Source organism: Onychostruthus taczanowskii, unplaced genomic scaffold, assembly GCF_017590055.1.
Source record: "Onychostruthus taczanowskii isolate IOZ18803 unplaced genomic scaffold, ASM1759005v1 scaffold2, whole genome shotgun sequence".
In the NCBI taxonomy this organism is placed as follows: Eukaryota; Metazoa; Chordata; class Aves; order Passeriformes; family Passeridae; genus Onychostruthus; species Onychostruthus taczanowskii.
The window spans coordinates 15,508,737-15,533,601 of NW_024499239.1; the positions used below are offsets into that span (position 1 = coordinate 15,508,737).

Here is a 24,865-nt window from a genome sequence, read left to right on the forward strand (position 1 = left end):
CCTTGCCTGTGACTTTTTATAATGCCAGCTTTGCACCAGAAAAGCTTTCCAGTATTTGAATTTCCTTCTTGTGTGATTGAGATGCTGCAATTAGATAGTCTGTAGTTCTGCTTACATGGCAAGTGTAATCTCCAAAGCCATGCTCTTGGTAAGTTTAGTTTGACCTCGAGGGTTCTTTAATTTTGTGAATTACATGTCACCTGTGTTCATCGGGTTCCCTGTACACTGTAATATAGTTGCTGCTAGTGTCTGATTTTGGTAAATTCCACTGAATGTTAGTGAGGGTGATGTGGGCTCATCCATCTTTGCTTCTCAGGAGAACAATTACATTGTTTCTGGTGGATGAAGTGCACTTAAATAATCCTTTAGGACAAAGATGCACAGTTTATTTTGTTCTTCCAGGACTTCATGTGAGACTCAACAGTAAATTGGACATTTAAGCTGTTTAGTGCTTTAGGAAAGTTATCCTACTTTTTTAGCTGATGCTAGCAAAGATCTCCCTGTACCTTTGCTGCATTCTTAAATGGCATTTTTACCTGTGTTGTATACACTGCCCTGGACTCGGATAATATGCATAATTAGAATTATGTTTAATAAGGAGATCCACACTGTTACCAAATCTGTCTCCTAGTCTGATAAGAAAATTCGTTAAGTGCTCTGAGGATGTCCCCCCTGTAGGTAGTGGAGTGCTACAGCAGACAGTCTTTATAACTGAAATGCTTGTCCTAATGCCTGACGTCATCTTTGCCACAAATAGAGCAGATTCTGTTTTCCCATCTCTAGTGAACCGTTCTTCGTTTTCAGAAAGATCTTGTGTCGATTTGCAGTTGTAGCCCTGTCCTCCATCTTAGTTGTGTGTTCTCTGGCTTGAGCAAACGGGTTCATTCTCCTTCATCACGTGGGTCACGCTTGTGTACCTCAGTGTACTTGTTGCTTTTGTCAGAACTAAGCTGCCGTTCTCTAACAGTTTAAGCTATCTGACTGCTGCTGTTATGATTGCCTGCCTCTCTAGCTCCCATCAGTGCTTGAGGTGACTCAGGCTCCAAACTGGCAGAAAACATTTTTTTTTTCTGAAGCAGGGTAGGTTTTCTGTTGATGTAGTGCTGCCAGCAAGCACCGGTCAGATTGGTACTGAAGCCAGTGGGAGGCAGAGAGTGGGACTGTGACAGCCAGCGACTAGATTGACTGAAGCTACTGTGAAGCCTCAGCCTAATTATGTCTGTGCTTTCCTGAAATCTTGTGCAGAATGGGACAGCGCTGGTGTCGAGTAGAGCAGATTTGTTGTTCTGCAGTTCTTTTTTTAACATCAGCATACTCGCTTTGTGCTTCTCTAATCCCATGTTTCCCTGAGGACTGATGCTCAAATTCCCTTTCATTTTTGTCATTAGACTCCTATCCTGTATGGAGCACTATGCACTCGTCCAAGTCTGCATGCTGATGTCCAGTGAGGCAGTCTCTGTTTTCGCATTATGGTCTTGTGTTTTCTGCACTCGAGAATGTGCCACTTGTCTAATACCATCTTTCCTAGCTGTGTCTGAAAGTATTGTATCTGTCACAGACAAAACAACACAGATTTCAGCTCATAATTAAAATCCCATTTATGGTTTGGCTGGAGGCTGGTAGCTTGGGCTTGAGAGCACTGTTTGCAAGTGTTTGAGCTACCCTGTGATTTCCTGCAGGCTCAGTTACTTTGCTGTAAGGCAAAACAATACCAAAAACCTTAGATCATGATCTGTAACATGTATCATTTTCCTTTTAAGTGGTTTGGTTATCTTATGAAAAGGAAGTCAGATCCTTTTTTCTAAACAAATCTATGCTGGCCAATTGTTACTTCTTATAGCTTGAAGATTGGGACTACTCAAGTAGCAGACTCTGGTCTTCATACAGACTGCAATGAAATTTTGGCTAGGCCTTGCCCAGAAACAAGACACTGGCTCTTTCAGTATAGGATTTCAAGCTTCCTGCTTACTTGTGGAGTTACTGCAGCCAAAGCATGTTTTCAAATCTTTGTGTTACAGAATTGCCCAGCGAGTTTGGGGTGCTTTACGAGTCGGAAAAATGGTTGCGCTCTTAAATGCTGTAATGAAGATATCGGTGGTTGATTGCTTGTTCTCATGTCGTTCTGTCTGCCTCTCAAAACTGGTGTGGGACTTCATACTGTGACTGAGTGGCTGTAATAACTGGCTGCTGCTGGAAGGGTTAATTGCTGATGATATCCTTTATGCTTGTCTGGCCGCTTGATGAGCAGCTAGTTCATCTGGGGAACTGAAGCGAAAGGAGATTCAGTAAAACTGGCTCAATAAGAGGTCGAACAAGCTCCAGAACCAGGTTGTCAGTATGGGAGGGAGCAGGATGAACCATGGCAGGAGGGAACAGCTGCTTTAATAGCTCACCTGTATTGTGAAGCCTTTGGGTGTTCGAGCAAAAGCATCTAAGGTCCTTTTGTTTGCCTGACTTCAGTCTCCTGTGATCTCATCTTTCTACAAAAGACCTCTGCAGTTATTTCTCATGGTTCAGTAATTGCTTTGGCTAGTTCTTCCTGGAAATTTGGATCAATTTTGTCGTATTCTGGTGACTTGAATGCGTTGAACTTGCATAAATATTTAACTAGTATTTTTCTTTTCGAGTCTTCACTTCTGACTCTGCTAAAAATTAATTGCCGTAAATATTTTTCCTAGTTAATTTTTTCATGCAGATTTGAGCAAAGGAGACATTAAGTTTTTTTTGTCATCTGCCTTTCCTGTTAAATAGTTGACTTAAAGTATCGCCTTTCTTCTCTTATAATATGTGTTCTCTGTCCTAATTTGAAGTCGAAAGGCTGTTCTGTTGAAGTTACCTGCACTTACCTTTGGCTTCTGCTGAAGAGAATGAAATGTGTTCATATGTTAAATTTGTGATTTTGTTATGTCATCTGTAGTATGATGAAACATTTAGAAGTGAAAAGTACTCTGAACTGAGTGGATTTGGCATTATAAAGCATTGGACAGGGCATTATATGACCACGTCAAGATCATACTTTTTCTGGCAGCCAGGGAGACTGAAATCTGAAAAACTGGACCAGTTAACTTAGGACTTACTGTTTCAAAGTGAAATGTTTTTCCCTTAATGCCCTTGAGAGCAGAAAACACGTGTTCCAAGAAGATAAGTGTATCTGCGTTTCTAATAAAAAAAAGTTGGTAAGCTTTTTTCTCCTTTTGAAATCCCTTTTCAATATTTCAGTACACTGACTTTCATTTTCCAGTGTTGCTTCAAATAAGTGTATGTTGATTTAGAAATTCATACTTTTTGGTTATTCCCAGTTAAGTGCTGTAGCATGGAGCATCTGCCTTCACCTGTGTTTAGGATGAAAGAGCTACTTGGGATGTTTAGTCCTAGTGAGTCTGCAAATTTAGGCAGGCTATGCTTTCACTGCAGGCAAAAGATGGAAGGAAATTCCTTCATTGATAGAAGGAAATTAAATTTCCTCATTAGCATCCAGGGATAGAGGGGCAATTTGTTGTCTATGTTTGGTTCATCAGGGGCTGTACCAGTTATCTTTCCATCTTAGCTTTGGGGTGCTGAATAGTTCAGTAACTTTTTGCCATACCTTCTGGGTAATGGCAGCTTTGAATTTTTTTTTTTTTTGTTTCTGAAGAAGAATATTTTGAAAATGAATCTGGAAGTGACAATGTGTTTAAAATATCTACATTTTTAAATAAATATGTTTTGAGTGCCACAGGAGGTCTGAAATGAGGGGCAACAGTGATAAAATGTGTTTGGGGTTTTTTTTGAGGTTTTTCAGAGCTGTATAGCAATTTCACTTTTTTTTCCGGACACTTCCAGCACTTGTTACCTTCTCATTTCTTTAATTTTGTTTATCAAAACACCTATTTTTTTCTTACTTACCAGATGCTTTTATATATTTTTTTTGCCTGCCAGACATGGTAGCGGTTTTTTCTCCCAAGTATTTGCTTATTAACTATTTTTGCCCCAGCATTATATGAGAAAAGTTTTCTGTTCACCTTTCACATACTGCTCTGATTTTTCATCCTCTCTCCCAGTCTGCTCTGGAGAGTGGTAACAACCCACCTTTGTCCTTTTTGCAACAATTTATTCTCACATGTTCTGTGTTACCAAAAAAAAAAAAAAAAGAAAGAATGAAACTGATTGAAACTGATGCCTTCTACAAATCCGGGAACTGAGGAACTGTAATGAGTGTGTATCAATATTAGTACAGGTTTTGTGCAGCTGTCCTAGAATATGTTTGTTTTTTTTTTTTGCAGATTAAATGCTGAAAGTTGTAATTCTTGAGACTTGGCTTTTTGCTTTTGCAGTTAGTGCCCAAGATGGATTAAGCTGGAGTGGTGAATTTTTCCAGTGTCCACCATTGTGTTAGGAACTTGTAGTCAGGCTCATACAGAGGTGCAAAGACATTTTTGCTCTGGTTCTGTTTTGTGGGTTACTGCAGTGGGAGACTTACACCTGGGCCTTCAGGTATGACCTCGCAGAAGGCCAGAAGAGCAGGTCTTAGTAGGAACCTGTACCCTTGAGGGTGTGAACCAGGAAAGAAGTCTTCCATGGCATGTAGAATAACGTGACACAGATAGATAAATAACAGCATAGTTGCAAGTTCATCATGATTTCATTCAAGGCTCTCATAGCTCATATATTTAGTAGCTTTTTCATTGGTTTCAGTTTTTTAAATTCTTTTTGGTTCTTCTCTACAGACCTGGTAATAGCCTTTGTTCTTCCAGCCTTGGTAAGCTTCTGCCTGTGGAAATCACATGGTGAAGGAGGCGTAGCTGATTTTATCAGTGCATCTTGAGCTGTGCTTTCTACTGTGAACCCCAAGAGGATCTGACATTTGTAGCAATTGCATCACTGAAAATCTTGGTTGAGTTAGTCCCATGTTGTTATTCATATCTCATTGTGAAATGCTCTCCATGATTCAAATCTGATCTATAGGTGTTCATTAGACAAAATTGACTGTGGATATAGTACAAGACACTGATATGGCAGACACCAATAAAAATGGAAATACAAGAGGTTTTTTCACTGTTCTCTTACGCTTGGCATTTATCAGCTTGATCTTAGCCTTTGAAAATAGAATATGGGGTTTTACCTTCCCTGTTGCCAGAGTTCTTTGAAAACAAAATAATTATGTAATTTCTGTGTGCCTGAATCTTCTATGCTGTTTGTTGGTTGGTTTTGGTTTGTGGAGCGTTTTGTTTGGTTTAGAGGTTTTATTTTTTGTGGTTTTTTTTTTTTTTTTTTTTTTTTTTTTTTTAAAAAGAGATTTCAGGACTTTAGTGATGCTGCAAAACAACTACAAAATTACACAGAGGATGGGGTTGCATTGAGAAGACAACATCAGGGCATTTGAAAGCTTTGGATTTCTTGCTGAGTTCTGCCACATTCTGTCCTTCGTGCTTAACTAATTGCTGTTATTTTGGGTTGACCCATTGCCAAGAAACATGCCCAGGACAGAATAACTGATTTCTTCCCTGCCTTAAGGCTTCATAGTCATAAACAGGTGGGAGTGTGAAGCAGTTTAGCTAACTCTCTTGCTGTTCACCTCATACCTTTACATAAAGAGCAAGCCAAGGAGAGGTGACACTGAGGACAGTCATTCTCTTGGCTAGGCTACCTCAGCACTCAAGTTCTTCCTTGGGAACAATATCAGCTGAACTTCCTGTGGATTCCTTGTAAGACATGGCTTGTAACTGGGTGTTACTAGTGCTCCAGCCAGGTGAAAAATGAACCCAGTAAAAGGCAGAGCTCCTCCCTGGATTAGTACACCAGTTGGGTTCATCTTGCAGCTGCATGATTGCTAGCACATATTCCAGGGAAGCAGCAGGAATGTACAGTCAGAGGCAGGGCTGCTCCTTTGGTGTTTCCTCCTTATACCCACGCCCTCATTTCCAGCAGATGAAGTATAACATGAAACTGCATGCTCTTGCTGTTGACACAGGCACATCTTGTTATGGTTTTTGTTCCTCCATTTTCTTGTGCCTGAAATTGAGATTAATACCTCTGCAGAGTCCAGATTTGTCCTTTGAGTTTTAGTGCTACTGCATATGCAGAGTGCTAATACCTAAGAATTAGGTAGCAGTGGAAAGATACAGCTGACTAGTAATGCCTACTCCTTTTTTCTTCTGGTGCTATTCTATTCTAAAATTCAGTTGGTTTTTTTTCATAGAATAGGATAATAGAATAGTCTGAGTTGGAAAGGACCCATCAGGATCATTGACTCCAATTCCTGGCCTTGTGCAAAAATCCCAACCCCAGGAGTCAAACCGTGTGCCTGACAGTGTTGTCCAAAAGCTTCTTGAGCTCTGTCAGGTTTGGTGTTGTGGCCACTTCCTTATGGAGCCTGTTCCAGTTCCCAGCCACATTGTGGGTGAAAAACTTTCCTGATATATATGCTGATATCTTTTTTCTTTTAATCAGAATGGTCTGCCAGCTCAATAATGAAAAATATTTTACTATTTTTAAAATTAATTTTAAATCTAATGAGTTAACTAGTGGTAGAAGTCTAATCTACATTGATTGTCAGGAATATTATGTCTTTTATTTTATATCCTGTGGCTGTCAGCTGATTGTCTTGATGTGGTTATACATGGAAAACAGAATATAGAGGAATGACCTGTCAAAAACGTAACATGGGATGCCACATGAAAAAGAACAACAATTGATCAAGAAGACCAGAAAGAAAAAAAATGTCTTCAGTTTTTTTAGGTTCCAGAATGAATTTTTGAAGTTAGTGGTTGTTCAGAATTCACATGCTGATAGGGAAAAATCTTCATTTGAAATTAAGCAGTTTATGAATTTGTGGCCACATTAAACTTTTTAACATTGAGAAAAGGTTAAAAAAGATTAAAAAGATTCCGTTTTAAATTTGTGAAATCTGTAGGACAGTGGAAAAATAAATTTTTCTGCACCTATTCCCCTTCCTCAAATTTGTGTTGTTTTCCAGCTCGTAGTTGGGAATAGAGATACTGTTAACTGGGAATGTTAGCATGCAGCATGGACTTCACTGGCGGCTGTGCTAGTCTGATAAGAGCAGTGTACTTTTTCGTTATTCCTCTTTGCTGCTTTCTCTTGTCGGTTCATAGTATTCTTGGAAGGAAGAAGCAAACATTATTCACTCCTTAAATGTATTTTTGGCATAGTTAGTAGGAAAAAACTGTTTTGGTTTACTTACTGTAAACTAACATTGCTGGAAAATTAATTTCCTTTTTCTAAGAAGACATTTTTCCATATTGGCACATGTATAAAACACTTCCAGAAACCAAGTTAAATACTGTGTTTTGTTTGATTTTTTAATTAGCAGTTTTGAGCTTCCTTATTTATTCACAACATTTTAGATAGAAATGTCTATGTCTTCATCAGATAGAAAGTTTCATTTTTTTAATGAAAGCGCTAAAGCCATGAGGGAGATGCAAGAGTTGAGTGTAGAGTTATTTCACTTGAGTGTTGTGAACATGAAGCACTGTCTAAAGAGCAATTGCTGTTAATATTGCCAGTATTGGTATCTTGTTCTTAAAACACAAAAATTAAACAGTGTGTTTTAGAGATGTACAAGTCTGTGCATTCATCATGACCATGTTAATGGCTCTGTTATAGTCCAGTAGGGTGGACACTCACCTGAAACTGGCGTGTACTTATCTGAGCTACAAAGATTTTTCAAGTATGGCTATGCTTTAATTGCATAATTTATTGTCTTTTAATAAAAGTTTAATAAAGAAAGTGAATTTAAAAGCTCCTGGCTACTTCTAGACGATGCCTGCATCAGCCATAAGTCTCTGAAGTGTTTCAAACAGTTGTTGCAATACAAAGGACTGACTGTTTGGACAGTTGCTCAGGCTGTTTGAATTATGAGTAACTCTTACATTTCGGGAGCTGCTGAAACTGTTGCTCTTGTAGTACTGCTCCTCAATTAGAGTTTGCATTCCAAACACAAAACCAGTTGTGCTGTAATGTACAGCTGTTTAAATATAATATCTTCAGAAGCCCAGAGAGCTCCCAAGTTTCTTGAACACTGGTGGCTGTGGTTTAGTGTGGTGTATTTTAAGCCTGTTCAGGGTTCTCACACGTGCCGTGCTTAATATTTTCGATGAATCAAAAAAAATCCATTATACAGTCCATTTCCTTCTCCTTGCCATTCTCTCTTTGAATCTGGGGATGTGTGATTTTTCTTCTTGCACTACTAAACTCCTGCACTAGTTTTTCTTGTTAGAGCTGGTGAAAAGTGGACCTTGGAATGGAGTAGCTGCTGTCTGTTAATAGTCTTGTCCCCCATCATAAGACTTCGTCAATCCTGGTAATGAAATTACAGGTCTGACCAAGTGATTTTGTTGCTAGGCTACCTGTCCTCTGAAAAGCTAGTTGTTCTCAGCTTTGGCTGACCTTTTTAATACAGTGATTTCTGATTCAAGTGTAGTTACTGAACTTCAATGTCCTCTCCATAGGTCCTAATCTGTTGGGTATCTGCTGGAAGCCTCAGGAGCAGAAGTGACTATACAATGTTACCGTGGCTTCTATAACAAGCCATTTCTAACGGACGCTCTTAAATTGCATGCACAAAGAGATTATTTATTTATTCCACATTTGTGGATGACAATAGGTGGATTCAGCAGAACATTTTGAGTCTTGAAAAAGCTTTGAGTCAAGATGATGAGAAGATGCTAGTTTTTTATCAGAACCATTTTCATTATTTGTTTTTAAAGCTAACAGTGGAATGCCATAGATTTGTGGAACCTTCCTGTTACCCACTTCAGCAGTCTTGTTTTCACTTTTTAAGTCAATCAAAATGCTAAGCTTTTGGGAGCACATGGGATTTTTGGAGGGAAAACAGTCTTTAGAGACTGCCTCTAGTTACTTTGTGGATCCTTGTGGGTAGAATGAACTGTATCTACACTGTTCTTAATCAAAGGAAATGCCACCTGAGAAACCCCCAGGTAGTTATTGAGATGTGACTCACAGGTGCCAGGAGGCGAGGAGGCTGTCCTGAGGAGTTGCTTCTGTGCCCCTTGCCTCTCCTGGCTTAGGCTTCTGCTTTTCAGTGTGGAAAATCAGGCCCTCAGTTTCATGTAGTACCACTGCTTCTGGTGCTGCATTCTCTAGTAGGGGATTGAAATGGCCTTTGAAGCCAAGATCTTTTCCCATTAGGAATACAGAGCAACGTATGCTTCAAATCCTAACAGTGTGTTACAGACATGAATTTTTTCTGACTTCTGGCGGTAGTTGGTCTAAAGCGTATTGGAAAAAAAAGAGAATAACCAAAAATCCCTCTTAAATCTCGCCGTGTTTTCTCTCTGAGGCTAAGTAACTTTGTCTTTCCATAGTGAGAGTCATTTTGCTCATATGTACAGCATGTAATGTACAGTATGCACAGCTGACTTGGAGTTACATAAGGATTTGGCAGGTGTCCAGCACGTTTCAGTTGCATTTTGCTGGTGGCTGCCAGGAAGTGGCAATGCAATGTCACAATGAGTAAGTACATTTGGGGGTTTTTAATGAAAAAAAAATTTTGCATATCTCAATTTGTAATTGTTTTTGATGTAAGTAATATGTATGTCTCAGATTCCCATTTCTTGTAAAACTCATAGATTCCAGAATCTTTGTAGCTAAGCCACATTTGAATATTGCAGTAGCTTGTTTTCTCAATTGGAGTCTACTTTTAGAGTGCTTGGTCCTGTATACTGCTGTAGGCTATGATTCTTGAAGCTGCTCTTGGAATAAAGCATAAGAATGGAAAAGTCTCTGGTTTTCTTTCTACATTCACCAAAGGAAAATGCAGTTTTAAAATGTATTGTTGCTGATACATGTTGTACACATGTAAAAATGGCACTACTGTATTACCTAGAATTTTGATCTGTCTTGATTTGTTGGGTTTTGCTCCCCTGGAAACCTTTTCCAACAGCTAATGTAGTTTGTATTCACTGGTAGGACTCAATATTCCTTATGGGTAATACATCCCTAAGGGTGGGCTCAGGGGACTGTGTTAATGGCTTTTTGGTATGGACAAAAATGTGGATTGGGAAAGGTCCTGTCAGTAATCTGCTGGACTGGGGAGATTGCATTGACTTCCGCCAGGAAATCTTTCCACATTTCTTTACCTCAGTGTTTCACAAGATTTGGTTTATGTTGCTTAAATACAACTTTGATTTTAATGGCTTTGTTTTATGTTAAAAACTGAAGGTGTTTACCTTTTATAAGTAAGGGGAGTGGTGAATTCTTTGGAGCTAATACCTGTTCTAAGGATTTAACTTGAGTTTGACATTATTTTCATTGTTTTTTTATGAATTTTTCTTTTTCCTAGCTTTCCAAGACCAACTTCTCCAACAACAATGATTTTCGGGCTCTGCTGCAATCTCTTTATGCTACATTCAAGGAATTTAAAATGCACGAGCAGATTGAAAATGAGTGTATCATTGGTTTGCTTCAGCAGCGTAGCCGGACAGTGTACAATGTGCACTCGGACAACAAACTCTCAGAGATGCTTAGCCTTTTTGAGAAAGGGCTAAAGAATGTAAAGGTAAGTAGACTATTTGTGACCTGAGGAAAACAATCTGTGATTACATATTAGTTTGCCTTGGATCTTCTTCATATTCTTTATGAATGAAACTAAGGAGGAAGAAGAAACTTTTAAGTTTTTTTGATACTTCCTAGTCCGAAACACAAATTCTTTTGCCATTCACCACAATTACAAGTTTCTAGTAAAGTCTTTTCAGAGATGTGTTTTGTGGCAAATAGTCTTCACTGTATAATTTGAGGTGTTTTAGAGAGATAGCCAAACAGTCTTTATACTTGAAACTTCCCTGCTAACTGTTCAGAAGTTCCTGGTGATAGAAATGCTGGGATTTTATTAATTTGTTAGGAAACCTTGAGGATCTTTTCTTTTTTTTTTTTTTTGTGATTGTTGTCACAAATGGAGAGGATTCCCAGACTTAAGAAAAAAAAGCAGCATTGTTTTATTCTGTGGCTCATGTACTCCTTCCAGTAATCTGTGGCTCAGCAGTCCTGTTAATAGTCTAGTCATGAAAGAACTCTAAATATTATTTCTGCATCTGGCTTTTTTGACAGTGACTTATCTGTAAGTTCTTCTCCAGTAGAATTCTTCTTGAATTCTTCCATGTCTGTCTCTTGGGGTACCCAGCTCAACTCCTTCTTCCTGCCCCATACGAACTATAGTCTCCAGTGGTCATTTGACATCCCACATTACATTTCTAGTATGTGTGGTCCAAATTTTCAGTAAGAAAAATACTAAATATGCAGGTGATTGACTCCATTTTACCATCTAAGCATAATTTTGACTTGGGAACCCTACAAATGATTTTTTCCCTATGCATAATAAACCTTAAATTATTTTTTGTGTCCATTAACAAATCAGGAAATGAAGGAAAGAAGGAAATTTAACACTTAGCCTTGTGTTACACCTTCTCTGATAGGAATTTAGGGTTATTCTGTTACTCGATTTCTTTAGTGGTTAGTTTAATTTAAACTGATGGCTTAATCTTGTCTCTGTAATAGTCAGGGTTTCCTGATGTTGTAGAAGCTTGAAAAAAAAACAAAACATTTACAGTAAGAGTTAGGAGGAACTTCAGTATGTTGCAATTACTGGGCAGATTTCAGAACCAGCTTCTTGTAATGACTCAGAGAATAATCTAACAAATTGATACATGAAGTTGGACGAAATTGAATGTTTACAAGTCAGTTATATCTTTACTTAAGACTTCTTTCAATTTCCAAAGTAAAAATCTGTGCAGCAAGTCTGACTGTAAATTTTGATTATAATTTCGAAGTTAGAATTTTAGAATAACTAAGGTAAAATGTATTCAGTTAGAAGATTAAGTAGAGCTGTTTTATCATAGAACACTTGATATACAAACCATGCAAATACTTAAATTAGTCTGCTACTACTTTGAACTTTGTGTGAGATTGTAGATTAGCAGATTTCAGTCTTTGCTCCAAAGTAAAAATGGGATTAGAGAAATGAATTCATATATGCTAAGACAATAAATTGGACTCAGGCAGGAAGGGAATTCTTTGCTCTGCCTGCTAATAGGCCAGTACACAGTGTCAGCATCATTAAGTAAACAAGTTTTACCATGAAATACGTTCTTACCATGAAAAATGCTGCATGCATGGGAAAAGCATAATGGGCTTTCCTTTGAACCACTACTTTATTGGACAGTTCACTCCTTGGATGACTGGATGAGATTGGGCAACCATTAAGTCTTTGCTTTCTTCTCAGAATGAATATGAACAGCTAAACTATGCGAAACAGCTGAAGGAGAGGTTGGAAGCCTTTACCAGGGATTTCCTTCCTCATATGAAAGAGGAAGAGGAGGTAGGTAAAGATTTTCTTCAAGTGTGATGAAGATCTTCCTTGGGGTTTGGAATAACTGAATAGGGACAAATGGCTCAGATGTCCATTGTTTTTTCAGTTCTCTGTTTTTATTGCTATGCTAACTCACATTCAAGACTGTAGTGTCATCGTTTAGTACTCTGACTGGAAACTGACATGTTCTGAAACTGAGTATATAGGAAGTTTATGCTGAAATTCTAGTTCTTAAAAAAATTAATAACAGAAGTCCATTGGGGCTAGGATTGTTTGCAGCAAGTAGTTTAAATGGATATGTAGCAAAACTTAAATGAGAAAAGAGACGTCCTGTAAACCAGTGCTTCATGAGTCAAACTGACACTCCCAAACAGCTTCTGACCTATATTTGAAACAGACTAGTACTGCCAGTCTGATGATTTATGGGTATCCAAAAACTGGGAAGCTTCTTCTCAAGTCTGTCCATGGGAAGTCTTTTCTCGTGTTTTTCTGCCTTGCTACTCTGCCTTCCATGTGAGTACTTTGATAAGTTATATAGGTTAAGCAACTTTAATCCCTTCCTTTTTCTGGTGGGGAAAAAAATTAAAACAGCTTGCCTGGTACTGTGCTATGTTCTGTTAGAAAGCAGGGGGTTAGAATTTAAAACTTCCATGGTCCTGTCCTTAAGTTCACTTAGTACATTACATGTTTTACTTGGAGAGAATTTGAAACAGGAAATTCTGTGTAGGTAGGTCTGTGTAGCATTATTAACTATTCCTGTCAGCACCAGATTTTTTTTTTCCCTTGTGTTAGGTTTTTCAGCCAATGTTGATGGAATACTTCACTTATGAAGAGCTGAAAGATATTAAGAAGAAAGTAATTGCACAACACTGCTCACAGAAAGAGGCTGCAGAATTCAGAGGTCTCAGTAAGTGGAATCAAGCAGAAGAGCTTCAGAAGGTCTTTAAGTATTCTGTGGATGAGAAGGCAGATCAAGGTGAAGTATCTAATTAAAGTAACTTTCAGACTGCAGTTTTTATCTAAAAAACCTAGTTATGTATGGGCAGAAAGAGTATTCTTACAAAATGGACATATCTGCAAACCAGTTTTGAAACTTCAGAAACTTAATTATTTGATATGGGCATCTTGGCAGGTTGTAATGTAGATAGTACTTCACTGTTTACCTGTTCTCAACTGTCTTCTTTTCCCTTTCCTCCCATGTTAATATTTTATGCAATAAACAGATGGAAAATGTAATTAACTTCTAATTTCATGCTTCCATTGAAATTATATTTTCTATTTGCAGACTCTGCATTTCATTCTTGGTTTTTAGGACAGCTTTGTAAGCTTTTTGTGTTGATGTTTTAATAACACAGAATAGTTATCAAGGTGACAGTATTTCAAATTAAAAGCGTTCACCTTCCCAACTCCTCTACCTAACTTTCCTGGGCCTCTCAGGAATGAGAAAGGACCTGTGAGTAATGCAAGTGTATGAATCTGTGCAGCATGTGAATAAGTCAGAGGAAATGTGTGTTCTGAAAGTGGATATTTCCTTTGCATTTATCTCCAACTACCTTTTCTGGTGAAACTTAGAATAAATAACTACTAAAGTAGACTTCAGGCTCGTTTTATGACTGCTGAATCAGCCTAAGTTGTCAGTATTTACAGTTTTCTCTCTTAACAAAAAAGAATTGATGCCCCAAGGAAGGAGAGTTAATGTACCAAAAGTGTAATGCTGGTGTGAGTCTGATATGTAGAGTGAGCTCTCAAGGACTGAGTTTGTGATGTTGTTAAGATGTGCTGCTCTCATTAGAAAAACTTAATGAATTAGTCTGTAATCAGATTTTTTTGATAAAACTTGACTTCTCTGAACTACTCAACTGGTCGTTTTCTGCCCTCCAGGTGAAGCCTTCAGAAAAGATCATGGTCCATTCTGTGAAATACTATTGAGTCTTAACAGATGAATGTGACAGACGTAGCTTTGTGGCATTACTTGCTGTTAAATCTACCTGAAATAGCAGTTTTGGGACAATAGTAACTCTGCAATCATTGTGTTTTAGGCTTTGGGAGAGGAGAATGTGTTTTTCATTAATTTTTAAGAAAAGGAAGAAAGTTAAATAGCTTGCAGTCCTTAGTGCAGGCTTAACTGCATTTTCCTGCCAAATTCTCTGCAATTCATGCAGCAACATGCTAGTTGTACAAATAAATACATTGATTCATCAAGTGAAACTGTATTTAATTATATTTTTTGAAGTAGCAATAACTTATCACGTGATAAAGTTTACATTATGCTCACTTTTGAAGCTTCTTTGCAAAACAAAAATCTGATGCTTCTCTCTCTGTAAAAGTTCTAGGCACTTTAGAAGTAAAACCCCACTATTAGTAAAGCCTGCTATTTCAAAGAACTCCTGAAAAGTCAAGGAAATTTTTTCAAGGAAATTTTTCTGAAACAAAACATTAAAAATCTCTTAAAATAGCCAAAGGCCTCACTAACCAAAACTCTGAATTTGTTATTTTATATAGTTTGCAGCTCTCTTTGCAGTATGGCGATCAGGGAGAGCTGTTGGAAATAGCTCCCACTGCTTTCCATTGAAGTATTAATTACAGTGATCAAATTTTAGTCCCTCATCTAGTACTTAGTATTATCTCATCTTAGTATTTATTACTTTACAGCCTGAATGGCTCATCACCATTCAGAAGTTAAAATTGTCAGTGCTAGCAGCTAAAGCTAGAAATAAAATTCAAGACAGGTGCCAAGAGTTGAGCATGAACTTTTCTGTGTCCCAGTCAAGAGGCTGAGTGCTTCCAGCGAGAGTGGTCCCAGCTGGTAGGTTCTGCGTGCTAGTACTGTTTCCTGGGAATGTGGCAGACCAGGTACAGATACCATCTGCAACAGAAGGCATTTTTCTTAAAGCATTTCATTTATAGCAGGTATGGTTTTCATCTTTCTGTGGTTGAGTAGCATTAATTTACTTTTTTTTCTGAATGAATGAGCCAGATGAGAAAGTGGCAAACAGAAAACTGAGCTGGTTTGTTGTTGTTGTTCAAGGTGTTGTTACAGTGAAAGCTTTTTAAAGCCAAACCAATACCTATGTTTAACAGTTGTTAACATTTTTTCAGACACATTTTTTGATTTTTCTAGTCAAAATGTGAGTTCTGCTGCTGTTATTAAAGCTGTGAGTCTGTGCTTCACTTAACACATGCTTTCTGTATTTCAGAAACTGAAGTAACAGGGCACACCACAAATATTACTAATCTCCCTCCTGAAGTAATGGTGACCATTTTCAGTTACCTTAACCCCCAAGAGTTATGTCAGTGTAGTCAAGTAAGCACTGAATGGTCACAGTTGGCTAAAACTGGATCTCTGTGGAAACACCTTTACCCTGTTCGCTGGGCCAGAGGTAAGTTCCATTTAGCTCCTTTCAAAGCACATCAGTTATCAGAATTTTTGGGCCTGTAAAAAAGAGTGTTTTAGTGTTTTAGTACAGGCTGAGCCCGACAGCTGAGCATGTGAGGTGTACCTTTCTGACAAGGATAGTGTCCTGAAACTTGGTTGAATGTTAAAAATCCCAAGACATATATCAATTTTGTAGCATTAAGAAACTAGCAGTTGTCTTGGTTGAAACTCCTGAGCCCATTTTTTATCCAGCTTACCTAGTTTTACTGAGGTAAAATCCCCTTTTTTTTTTGCGTGTATGAATGCTAATAATATGTTCACTAATACAACATCTGAATTATTAAATAATCTAAGGAGTTTTGAATTGTAAATGCTGCTGTTACACTTACATCAGTAAAATTATTGTCTTAGGTTACTAGGTAGAAATGAAACGCATAATTGCAGAAAGGAAGTTTGAAATAATTTGAGTTCTAATGTTTCCTCACAATCTAGTTAAGCTTCAAAGAAAACTGAAAGAATGTTTACTTTTAGTATTGATTCTTTAGGTATATTACTTCAGTAATTTCTACTGCAGTAAGTGTTTTTTTAAAACTTTTTTCCCCTCAAACTCTTCTGTTAATTAGAATTTCCTATTGAGAAGTGTGACCTTTGCAAAAGTACCTGTTCAAATACCAAATACCCTGTATTCCAGTGAGGCCAGTTACAAGTCATCAGAGTGTATTTGTAGCCTTATGTCCATGTTGATGTGAGTGTTAAAGAATCACTGGACTATGGAACTGTAGGCTTCACAGTGCTATCACGTCAGTGTAGTTCAGTAAAAGGAGAAAGTCTATGCTGTTTAATAAGTCTTTTGTATGCCTTTAAGATTTTAAGAGAAAAAGCTGTGTTTATATAACTTAGCTTAAGAGATGCATAAAAACTAAAAACTTCTTTATGGCTTCTAAAATTTGTACAAGGCAGAGAGGAATTAAATAACTTCTTGCTCTGAATTTTTTTTTTTTTGTTTGGATAAATCTTCCTGAAGGAAATAGTTTGGTTCCAGAGCTTCCAAAGACTGAGTAGAGAGGCTCCAAAGTTAAAATGCTTAAATTTGCATTTGTAACATAATTGTCTTGATAATTCAGTGCTGCACACACACAACAAAAAAAAAAAAGGTAATAGGCAGGTGCTTAAAATGAGTGCTTCTAAACCTGGCTTGGCACAACAGGAAGCTGCTCTCATGGTGTACTGTTTGTACTGCTACAGTTGTTTGTACAGAAGTGCTCTAACTGGGTGGAAGCTTCTCACATGGGATTTACTGCCACAGGGAGGGCAGAAGAATTGTAGTTTTATGTAGGCTTAGTTAAATTTTTTACTTTTTTTCCCACTCCTATTACACAGAAGGCCTCTGAGGCTTCTTATGTAATATGAAGATGGATTAAAGATAATGAGAAATGTTACCAAAACTAAACGGTTGACAGTCAATTAGAATTTCATTGTCATTGTGTTATTCATAGAAGAAACATTGTTATTTTAGCTGTCACTCAACAGGAGTTGCTCTTGCTTTAGGAAGAGTAGGGTCCCCCCCCCGTAAGACAGTTCAGTAAGGTGGTTGTTTTTCAGCATGTGTGCATCAAGGGAGGCAGCAGAGCTGCTTATCCTGAGCCCAGTGCTGCCATATATCCAAACTAGAAGTGAATTAATGCCTGTGCAGTAACCTTGAGGGGAAAGGGGTGCTCCACCAGCTAAGACAGCAGAGCTGTTGCTGATCTTCATGTTCATCCAGATGTCCTAAAAAATGATTGTGTATTGATTTGAGTCATATGTATGTTACAAGTATTCTGTAGCTGTGTTAAGTTGGATACTTTTGGAATGTGGTTTTTTGTGATCTTAGGGTTGTCATGTGCAGGGCTGTTAACCAGGCTGGTTAACTGTATATTTGTAATATTCCAGAGGAAAAGAGAGATATCTTCAACCAAGTGTTACACTAAAAGCTGATGAATAATTTATTTACCAGAAGGAACTTGAGCACCTAGACAGTCCAGATATTTCATGAGTGTTTCTGTTATTTTTGTGATCCTATTGGTCCCTACTAAGCAAGTGAGGATAGCAGGTGTGTCTCAAACAGGCATAATAGGCTATGAGTTCTGGGATTGTACTGGAACTATTCTAAGAATCTTTTGAAGCTTAAGGATAAAGATCAAACAAAGAATTATTTTAAGGTTTAGTCCAGTCTTAGTTGGGATGAATTCAAAATTCATTTATGTCCCTTAAATCAGGTCACAGTATAGTGAAAAGCTTTCAGTGCTGATTTCTGCTACAGTGAGAAATTTTGATTAACTTTGTTTTCCTTCTTCTTTTTGGGGGATGGTGGTGAGTAGGTGATTGGTATAGTGGTCCTGCAGCAGATACTGAGACTGAACCTGATGAGGAATGGGTGAAAAACAGAAAAGATGAAAGTCGTGCTTTCCAGGAGTGGGATGAAGATGCTGACATAGATGAATCTGGTAGGTAAAATTGATTTTGGTGAAATGTTTTTTTTTTTTTTTTCCTGAAGATGACATAGCTGTAAGAAACAAGCTGAGTGGAAAAAACAGAGATGGAGGTGGGTAGGAGAGAAGCAGGCATCTGACCTTAATGACTGGAATTAATTTGTCTACAAAAGAGCAAACATGAGAGGAGGTGGAAGAGTTATGGAGATGTGTCTGAAGTACAGGTTAGGCTTCATCTCTTCAGAAAGTTTGGATGAATCATCTTACATGCTGGTGCTCTAGGCTTGATTAAAAACTTGTCCCAAGCTGTTAAATTACAGCTATAGATATATTTATGTGTATATGAAAAGTCCTGTGAGATAGTATTTGTATATCTAAAGCAAGTTGGTGGAAACAGCTGTCCTGGGCTGCCCTGAGCAGTACATAACCTGCAGTAAATATTTCTCCAAGTCCTTTAATGATTTTAAGTCTTTCTCTCTGGGTTTATTTTGCAGAAGAAGCAGCTGAAGATTCACTTGCCATTAATATAGCACAAATGGAAAAACGTTTACTTCATGGCCTAATTCATCATGTCCTCCCGCTTGTAGGCTCCTCAGTGAAGACACTGGTATTGGCTTACAGTTCTGCAGTGTCCAGCAAAATGGTGTGTAATTTGAAACTTGAATTTAATAATTATGGATATGCAGTCTTTAATTAATAACTGACGTGTTTGGTAGTATAAGTGGGTTGTAGTCCAAAACAGTGCTAATTTGTAAGTTGTCTCTAGACACTATTTGCAGCCTTAGTGGCTTGTATCTTTACTGATTATTTTCCTTTATTTTTTTTTCAGGTTAGACAGATCTTGGAGCTTTGCCCCAACTTGGAATATTTGGATCTCACTCAAACTGATATTTCAGACTCTGTATTTGAAAGGTTAGATAATTATTGTTTCCTTTAAAACAAACTTATAATCCAGGTTTTTGAGTGTCAGGCGGAAACATTCAAACATTTCTTAGTCTATTGCCAAGAATGAAAGAAAGAAAGAGAAATCAAATTGGTAACTCCCATGTGACTTGTGACTAAGAACTAAACCAGGGTAACAGATCACTAAAATACCAAGTAAAACATGTAACTTTGTAGTGGCCATTTAAAATTCTCTGTCTTCACTATTGGATGCTTTTTACTTATCAGTGTGTACCTACCTATAACAATAGTTGTGCTTTTGCTCTAGTATTAAGAACTTGTCTATAGGTTTGTATGGAGTTGCTCAGTTAAGGAAATTCTCTTGGTCTGCTACAGCTGGTAGGGTGTGGAATACTGCTATTTCAGACACTCAAATCAAATGACAGGCAAAGCTCTAAGGCTTAGGTGTACTGTCTGTGGATTCCTGAGTTTTACTGAGGCCTGCAGAAATGTCATTGATGTCAGTGGGATGGTGTATGGATGCAGAACCTGCACCAGTGGGTCTTACTGCGGTATTGAAACTCAGTGGTATTTCAGTGTTCTGCATTTACATCATGTAGTGCTCTCAGGTAGTGTGAACACCACACAAAATCTTAACCAGCATGGATGCTGGTAGCCACACCCTGCAGCTTGTATAAGAAGTTTTATTTGAAATAAAAGGTTTATAGAATTTTCAGGGCTCAGAAGTCAATATCTAGTGAAATTTACCTTATTTGCCGCTCATCATATATCTGTATTTACAACACTCCAACTTTTAACTCAGAAAATGAGTTTGGCTTGCTCTAAATATAAATAATCACTTGTAGAGGTAAATTACTTATAGTAAATTTATAGTAAAATCCAATAAATTAAAATGTTTATATAAATTAAAATTTAATATAAATTTACTTATAGTAAATTATAGTAACATTAACTATGGATAGGTAAAGGTCAGTTAAATCACTTACATACTTTTATAGCTAATAATGTAAAAATACTACTGTAGATAAAATTTCTATTCCACTTGAAAAAGGTAAGACTAAGCTAAAAGGTAAGAGTAAGCTTTTGTTAAAATGAAAGTCTGATTTTTAATTAATGATGGAATAATTAGAAACACAGGTTCTGTTTCAGGAATTCATCTAGTATTCCTAGGAAAAATGGGAAAGGACAGGAGGATGTATGATCTAAGTAAACTGGCGTTTCAGCCAGTTTATGAGAAACTCAAAATTCTAGAAATTACAGCTGTTACAATACTTCAAGCTGAATATGGAAGCTCAGATGTATTTTGGAGGGGGGTGAAATTTGCTAGTTTTCAGCCTTTTGAGAAGTAACTTTAATGCTTAGTAACTCAGATGTCTCTTGGTAGCTTCTGGTGAGTATAATGCACTTGTTTTTCAAAATTGTTATATGTGTATTTGGTGTTTGCAGTCTGATCTATTCAAGTATTTGTTCAGTATAAAGCAAATTTGGACTTCTTTTAAGTCTCAGTACATGGAGAAATATAAGTTGTTACTGATTCATGAATGATTTCATGTTTCTCTAGACAAAATTTTTCTAGGTGATACTTGGAGTATCAAATCTAATCTGTCTGGGGTAGCTTTTTTGCATGTTATGTGAAGTGTTTTTTCATACTTTTAGCCTTAACAACTGTTTCTGAGCAAAACCTCAAAAACCTCAACTACCGCCTCTCAACCAAACCACTTTTTTTTCCCTCCCCTGATTTCAGTTGGTGTTCAGTTGGGTATTGTCAAAATCTACGCCACCTTGATCTGTCTGGATGTGAAAAAATTACAGATGTGGCTATAGAGAGGATTTCGAGAGCACTGGGTATCATATCAACTCATCATAGCAGAGGCATTCTGAAAAGCTGCAGGAACAGGAACACTAAGACTTTGTGGAAGAACAGAGAGATTACTCTGCAGCCCAGCCAGAAGTATAATGGTTTGCATGAAATCAGCAATGAAAATCTCATTCAGGGAGGAAATGGTGAGCGGCACTGGACTAAACCTGATGGCTCAGAAAACTTCAGTTCTGCTTATGTGTGGATGCTAGATGCAGATGATTTAGCTGACATTGAAGATGCTGCAGAGTGGAGACACAGAAATGTTGAAGGATTTTGTCTTATGGAACCAACATCCCATATTAATTGTTCTGCATTGTGCTACAATAGAGACATTTATGGGTTAAGGACTAGAGGGTGGCAGCAGCACTGTGCTTCTACTGACTTGATTTACTGCGGTCACTCGTTTTGTTGTGCTGGGACAGCACTAAGAACTATTCGAGCACTTCCAGAGTCCTCTGCACTGTGTAGAAAACCAATAAGGACTAAGCAGTCAGAGAAAAAAGACTCTGCATACTCTGGGAGTGAAAAAACAGAGGAAGAGACTGCACGAGTTCTTCAGTTTCTCAGTCTGTCAGGCTGTTACCAGATAACAGACCGTGCTCTCAGGTGAGGAGATGTTTTTGAACTATTTTGCTGCAGAATATTTTTTCTGATTTTATTTGTTGGGCCATTCTGGGATGAATCTGCCTCATTTCAGTAGAAACATTTTTATTGAAGAAACTGGTAAGTTTTAAGTGGTCTTTCTCTCTTAAATAGTTACAGTACTAGACTTGAAAACTTTTTCCAGCTTTTCTTTTGGAGGTAACAGTAAAATCTTTTATATCTGTCTTCTGAAGTGAAGTATTTTTGTGAATTTGTTGTTCTAGACAGTATTAATGCTTTTAGATTTGCTAGTGATTTATTGTTAAGAAATTGTGTTGATTCACCAGTTTTTTAATTATGCCTGCCAGTATGCTTGAAAGTTTGTAAAACGGGAGTAACATCTTGATTAACCTGTCTGGATAACAATATGATTTAGGCTCAGGCTGAATCAATGGGCTGAGGCCAGTTGTCTGTTCCATGAGATGAAGTGCCAGGTCCTGCCCTTGGGTCACAACAACCCCAGGCAGTGCTACAGGCTGGGGGCAGGGTGGCTGGAAAGCAGCCTGGTAGAAAAGGACCTGGGGGTGTTGTTTGGCAGTGAGTGAACACGAGCCAGCTGTGCCCAGGTGGCATCTGGCCTGTATCAGCAATAGTGTGCCCAGGACCAGGGCAGTGACCGTCCCTTTGTTCTTGGGACTGGTGAGGCCACACCTCAAATCCTGTGCTCACTTTTGGGCCCCTCACTGTAAGAAGGGCATTGAGGAGCTGGACTATACCCAGAGGAGGGCAATGGAGCTGAGCCCCCAGCTAAGGAGTGGCTGGGGGGCTCAGCTTGGAGAAAAGGAAGCTCAAGGGTGATCTTCCTGCTCTTCACAACCACCTGAAAGGAGGCTGTAGCCAGGTGGGGGTTGGTGTCTTCTCTCAAGTAACAAGAGAAAATGGCCTCAAGTTGCACCAGAGGATGTTTAGATTGGCCATTAGGAAAAAATTCTTCACTGAAAAGGTTTTCAAGCCTTGGAAGAGGCTGCCATGGGAAGTGGCACACCTAGAGGTGTGCAAAGGATGTTACGCTTGGTGCTGTTAGTGGTGGATTTGGCAGTGCTGGGTTAACAGCTGGATGTGATTCTCCCAAGAGTCTTTTTCAGCCCAAATGATTCTATGATAATTCTGTATGTGCAGAACAATATTTTCAATACAGCCTCATGTAACAGTTAAAGGAGGAGAAAAAATGTTTGACTTGAACATTGAGATGGCTTAATGAGTTACAGAAGTCTCTGCTATTTGCCACTGATACTTTGTATTGTCAGAAATACGTAGTTACTGCTTCATACTGAAAATGGGATGAGGCTGGGGTACTTGCAGCCTCCAGCTCAGGTGCGCTGCAGCGCTTAGGGCTGATTAAAGCTTCTTGGAGTGGGAACACTTCATGCATTTCTGTGCTCTTTGCTGTAGTAACTGAGGATTAGTGTGAGGTGTTGCTGGCATCAATTTTTCTCTCCTGAGATTTTGTTCCCATTTGATGTTCACAACTACCAGCTGCTCAGATGTCTCCTGTGATTCTTCTGACACTCACTCACCTGTGTTACCCTTCCTTACCTGAAGGGTATGCTTCAGATATCTGGGCTTTGTGTTGGAGCTTGTTTCTCTTCAAGTGTTGCAGTGGACTTGTCCTGACAAATTTTGTTAGGTGCTGATTAGGTTGTGCTGTGTGTATTTGACATGTTACTGGTCTGGTTTTTCATGACTCAGTAGTGTGGGAGCAAAGGGAGATTTGGTCACTGAGTCACGGCAAGGGTTTAATTGCATTGCTGGTTTCCCATTGGTGCTTTTTGGGTTAAAGTATTTAGGAGCTGAGAGTGTGTTACAACAGGTGCTTCTTGTAGTCACAAGAATACTTTTGAGTCCCTGGGGAAAGAGTGAAACCCCCAAATACAAACACATGCCAGTCCATTTGCTTCATGTAAGTTGTTACCTCATAGCTGGTTTTGTGGCCTGCAGTTCTGCTTCTCCCTGCTGACAGGAGAAGCTTGTACAGTGGTGCTCTGAAGGCATCTTCAGTTTTAAATCCTGGCTTGAATCTGCAGTTTGGTGATTCAAGCCTTTTTTTTTTTCAGGTGAGTGATCTTGTTTCTGCTTGAACTTGGGCTGGCTTCTCTGTGGGCTTGCAGGTTGATGAGCAGTAATTGCTCAGGTGTGGTACATCTATGTGCCTGTTGAATCAGCAGCCTAATTCTCTTGCACTCAGAGAAAGTTAGAGAATTACATTTGAACAATAAGATGGTGTGTTGGAAGAGAGAAGCTCTGCTGTCAGTCCTAGGAAAACACAAATTTGGATTCCAAAATAAGTTTAGCAAAAAAAAGGGTCAAACTTTGGGAAGCATAATGCACCAAACTTGGGAGTGTCATGTTTTAGTGTGAAATGAAGAATATACATCACCTTGGAAGACCTGACAAAATAATTGATATTTTGAAGAAGAATGGCTTTGTAGTTCTTTGAAATAGTCGGTCGTCTCTGGTGTCATCCATAAAGAAAGTGGTTTCCCACTGAAGTGTGCCTGTGGAATTGTTACCTTCTGCAGAAATCTGTTCAGGCCTCTTGTGTGGCTCAGGGGTGATCCTCCTTTAAAAGAGAGTCTAGAAGTGTCAGGTTTAAACCTCGGTGGTTCCTCGGAGGTGTGTCTGCTGCAGGAGTGCAGCGGGTCTGTGATGGGGTGGTGCAGCGGGGCGCTTGTCAGTGCTCGCCGTGCGGGCTCTTAACGTGTCCCTTCTGTGTCCACAGGGCGCTGACTCTGGGAGGAGGACTGCCGCATTTGGAGCACCTGAACCTCTCGGGCTGTCTCACTGTAACTGGTGCAGGCCTGCAGGAGTTAGTTTCTGCATGCCCCTCTCTAAAAGATGAACACTTTTACTACTGTGACAACATTAACGGTAATGTCTTTCTAGGGAGATGTGATGCTTTTCTGGGGAGTGATGCTCAGTATGGGGACTTTTTAAAACAAAAAGAACAACCAAAACCTCACCTTTTTGCCTTTTTTTTTATTTTTTTCCTGTTGTAACACTAGTACAGTTCTGTATTACTTAGGAAAGCATTTTTAGTGCCTGTATCTCATAACTGAGTTTAGCATAACTAATAGGGGTAGAAAGTCTCCATAGCTGCTATTACACTCTTGCCCTGTCCATATTTCCACCCATAGCTGCTATTACACTCTTGCTCTGTCCATATTTCCACTGTAAATCATGCAGTTGTATGTTTTCTGTATGGTCATAACCTCAGACAGAGGCTTCATTAGGTTGGTACCAAAGCAGGGATTTTTAGGAAACTAGTGATGTGTGTCTTGCCATGCAAA

At 38.6% G+C, this 24,865-nt stretch overlaps 1 protein-coding gene across 2 annotated transcripts in view; it reads left to right on the top strand.

The window, feature by feature from the left end:
- FBXL5 (F-box and leucine rich repeat protein 5) overlaps positions 1-24,865 on the top strand; it is a 34,194-nt gene that overhangs the window by 1,571 nt on the left and 7,758 nt on the right. The window contains exons 1-10 of one of the 2 annotated variants that reach the window (XM_041402432.1): positions 9,456-9,474; positions 10,304-10,519; positions 12,239-12,334; positions 13,118-13,301; positions 15,523-15,705; positions 18,062-18,187; positions 18,667-18,815; positions 19,002-19,084; positions 20,820-21,542; positions 24,298-24,446. In XM_041402432.1, the coding sequence (XP_041258366.1) occupies positions 10,385-10,519; positions 12,239-12,334; positions 13,118-13,301; positions 15,523-15,705; positions 18,062-18,187; positions 18,667-18,815; positions 19,002-19,084; positions 20,820-21,542; positions 24,298-24,446 (1,828 nt within the window). In that variant the 5' untranslated portion in view covers positions 9,456-9,474; positions 10,304-10,384. Of the gene's footprint in view, positions 1-9,455; positions 9,475-10,303; positions 10,520-12,238; positions 12,335-13,117; positions 13,302-15,522; positions 15,706-18,061; positions 18,188-18,666; positions 18,816-19,001; positions 19,085-20,819; positions 21,543-24,297; positions 24,447-24,865 lie in introns of those variants that run through there. The other variant, XM_041402429.1, reaches the window with a different exon arrangement.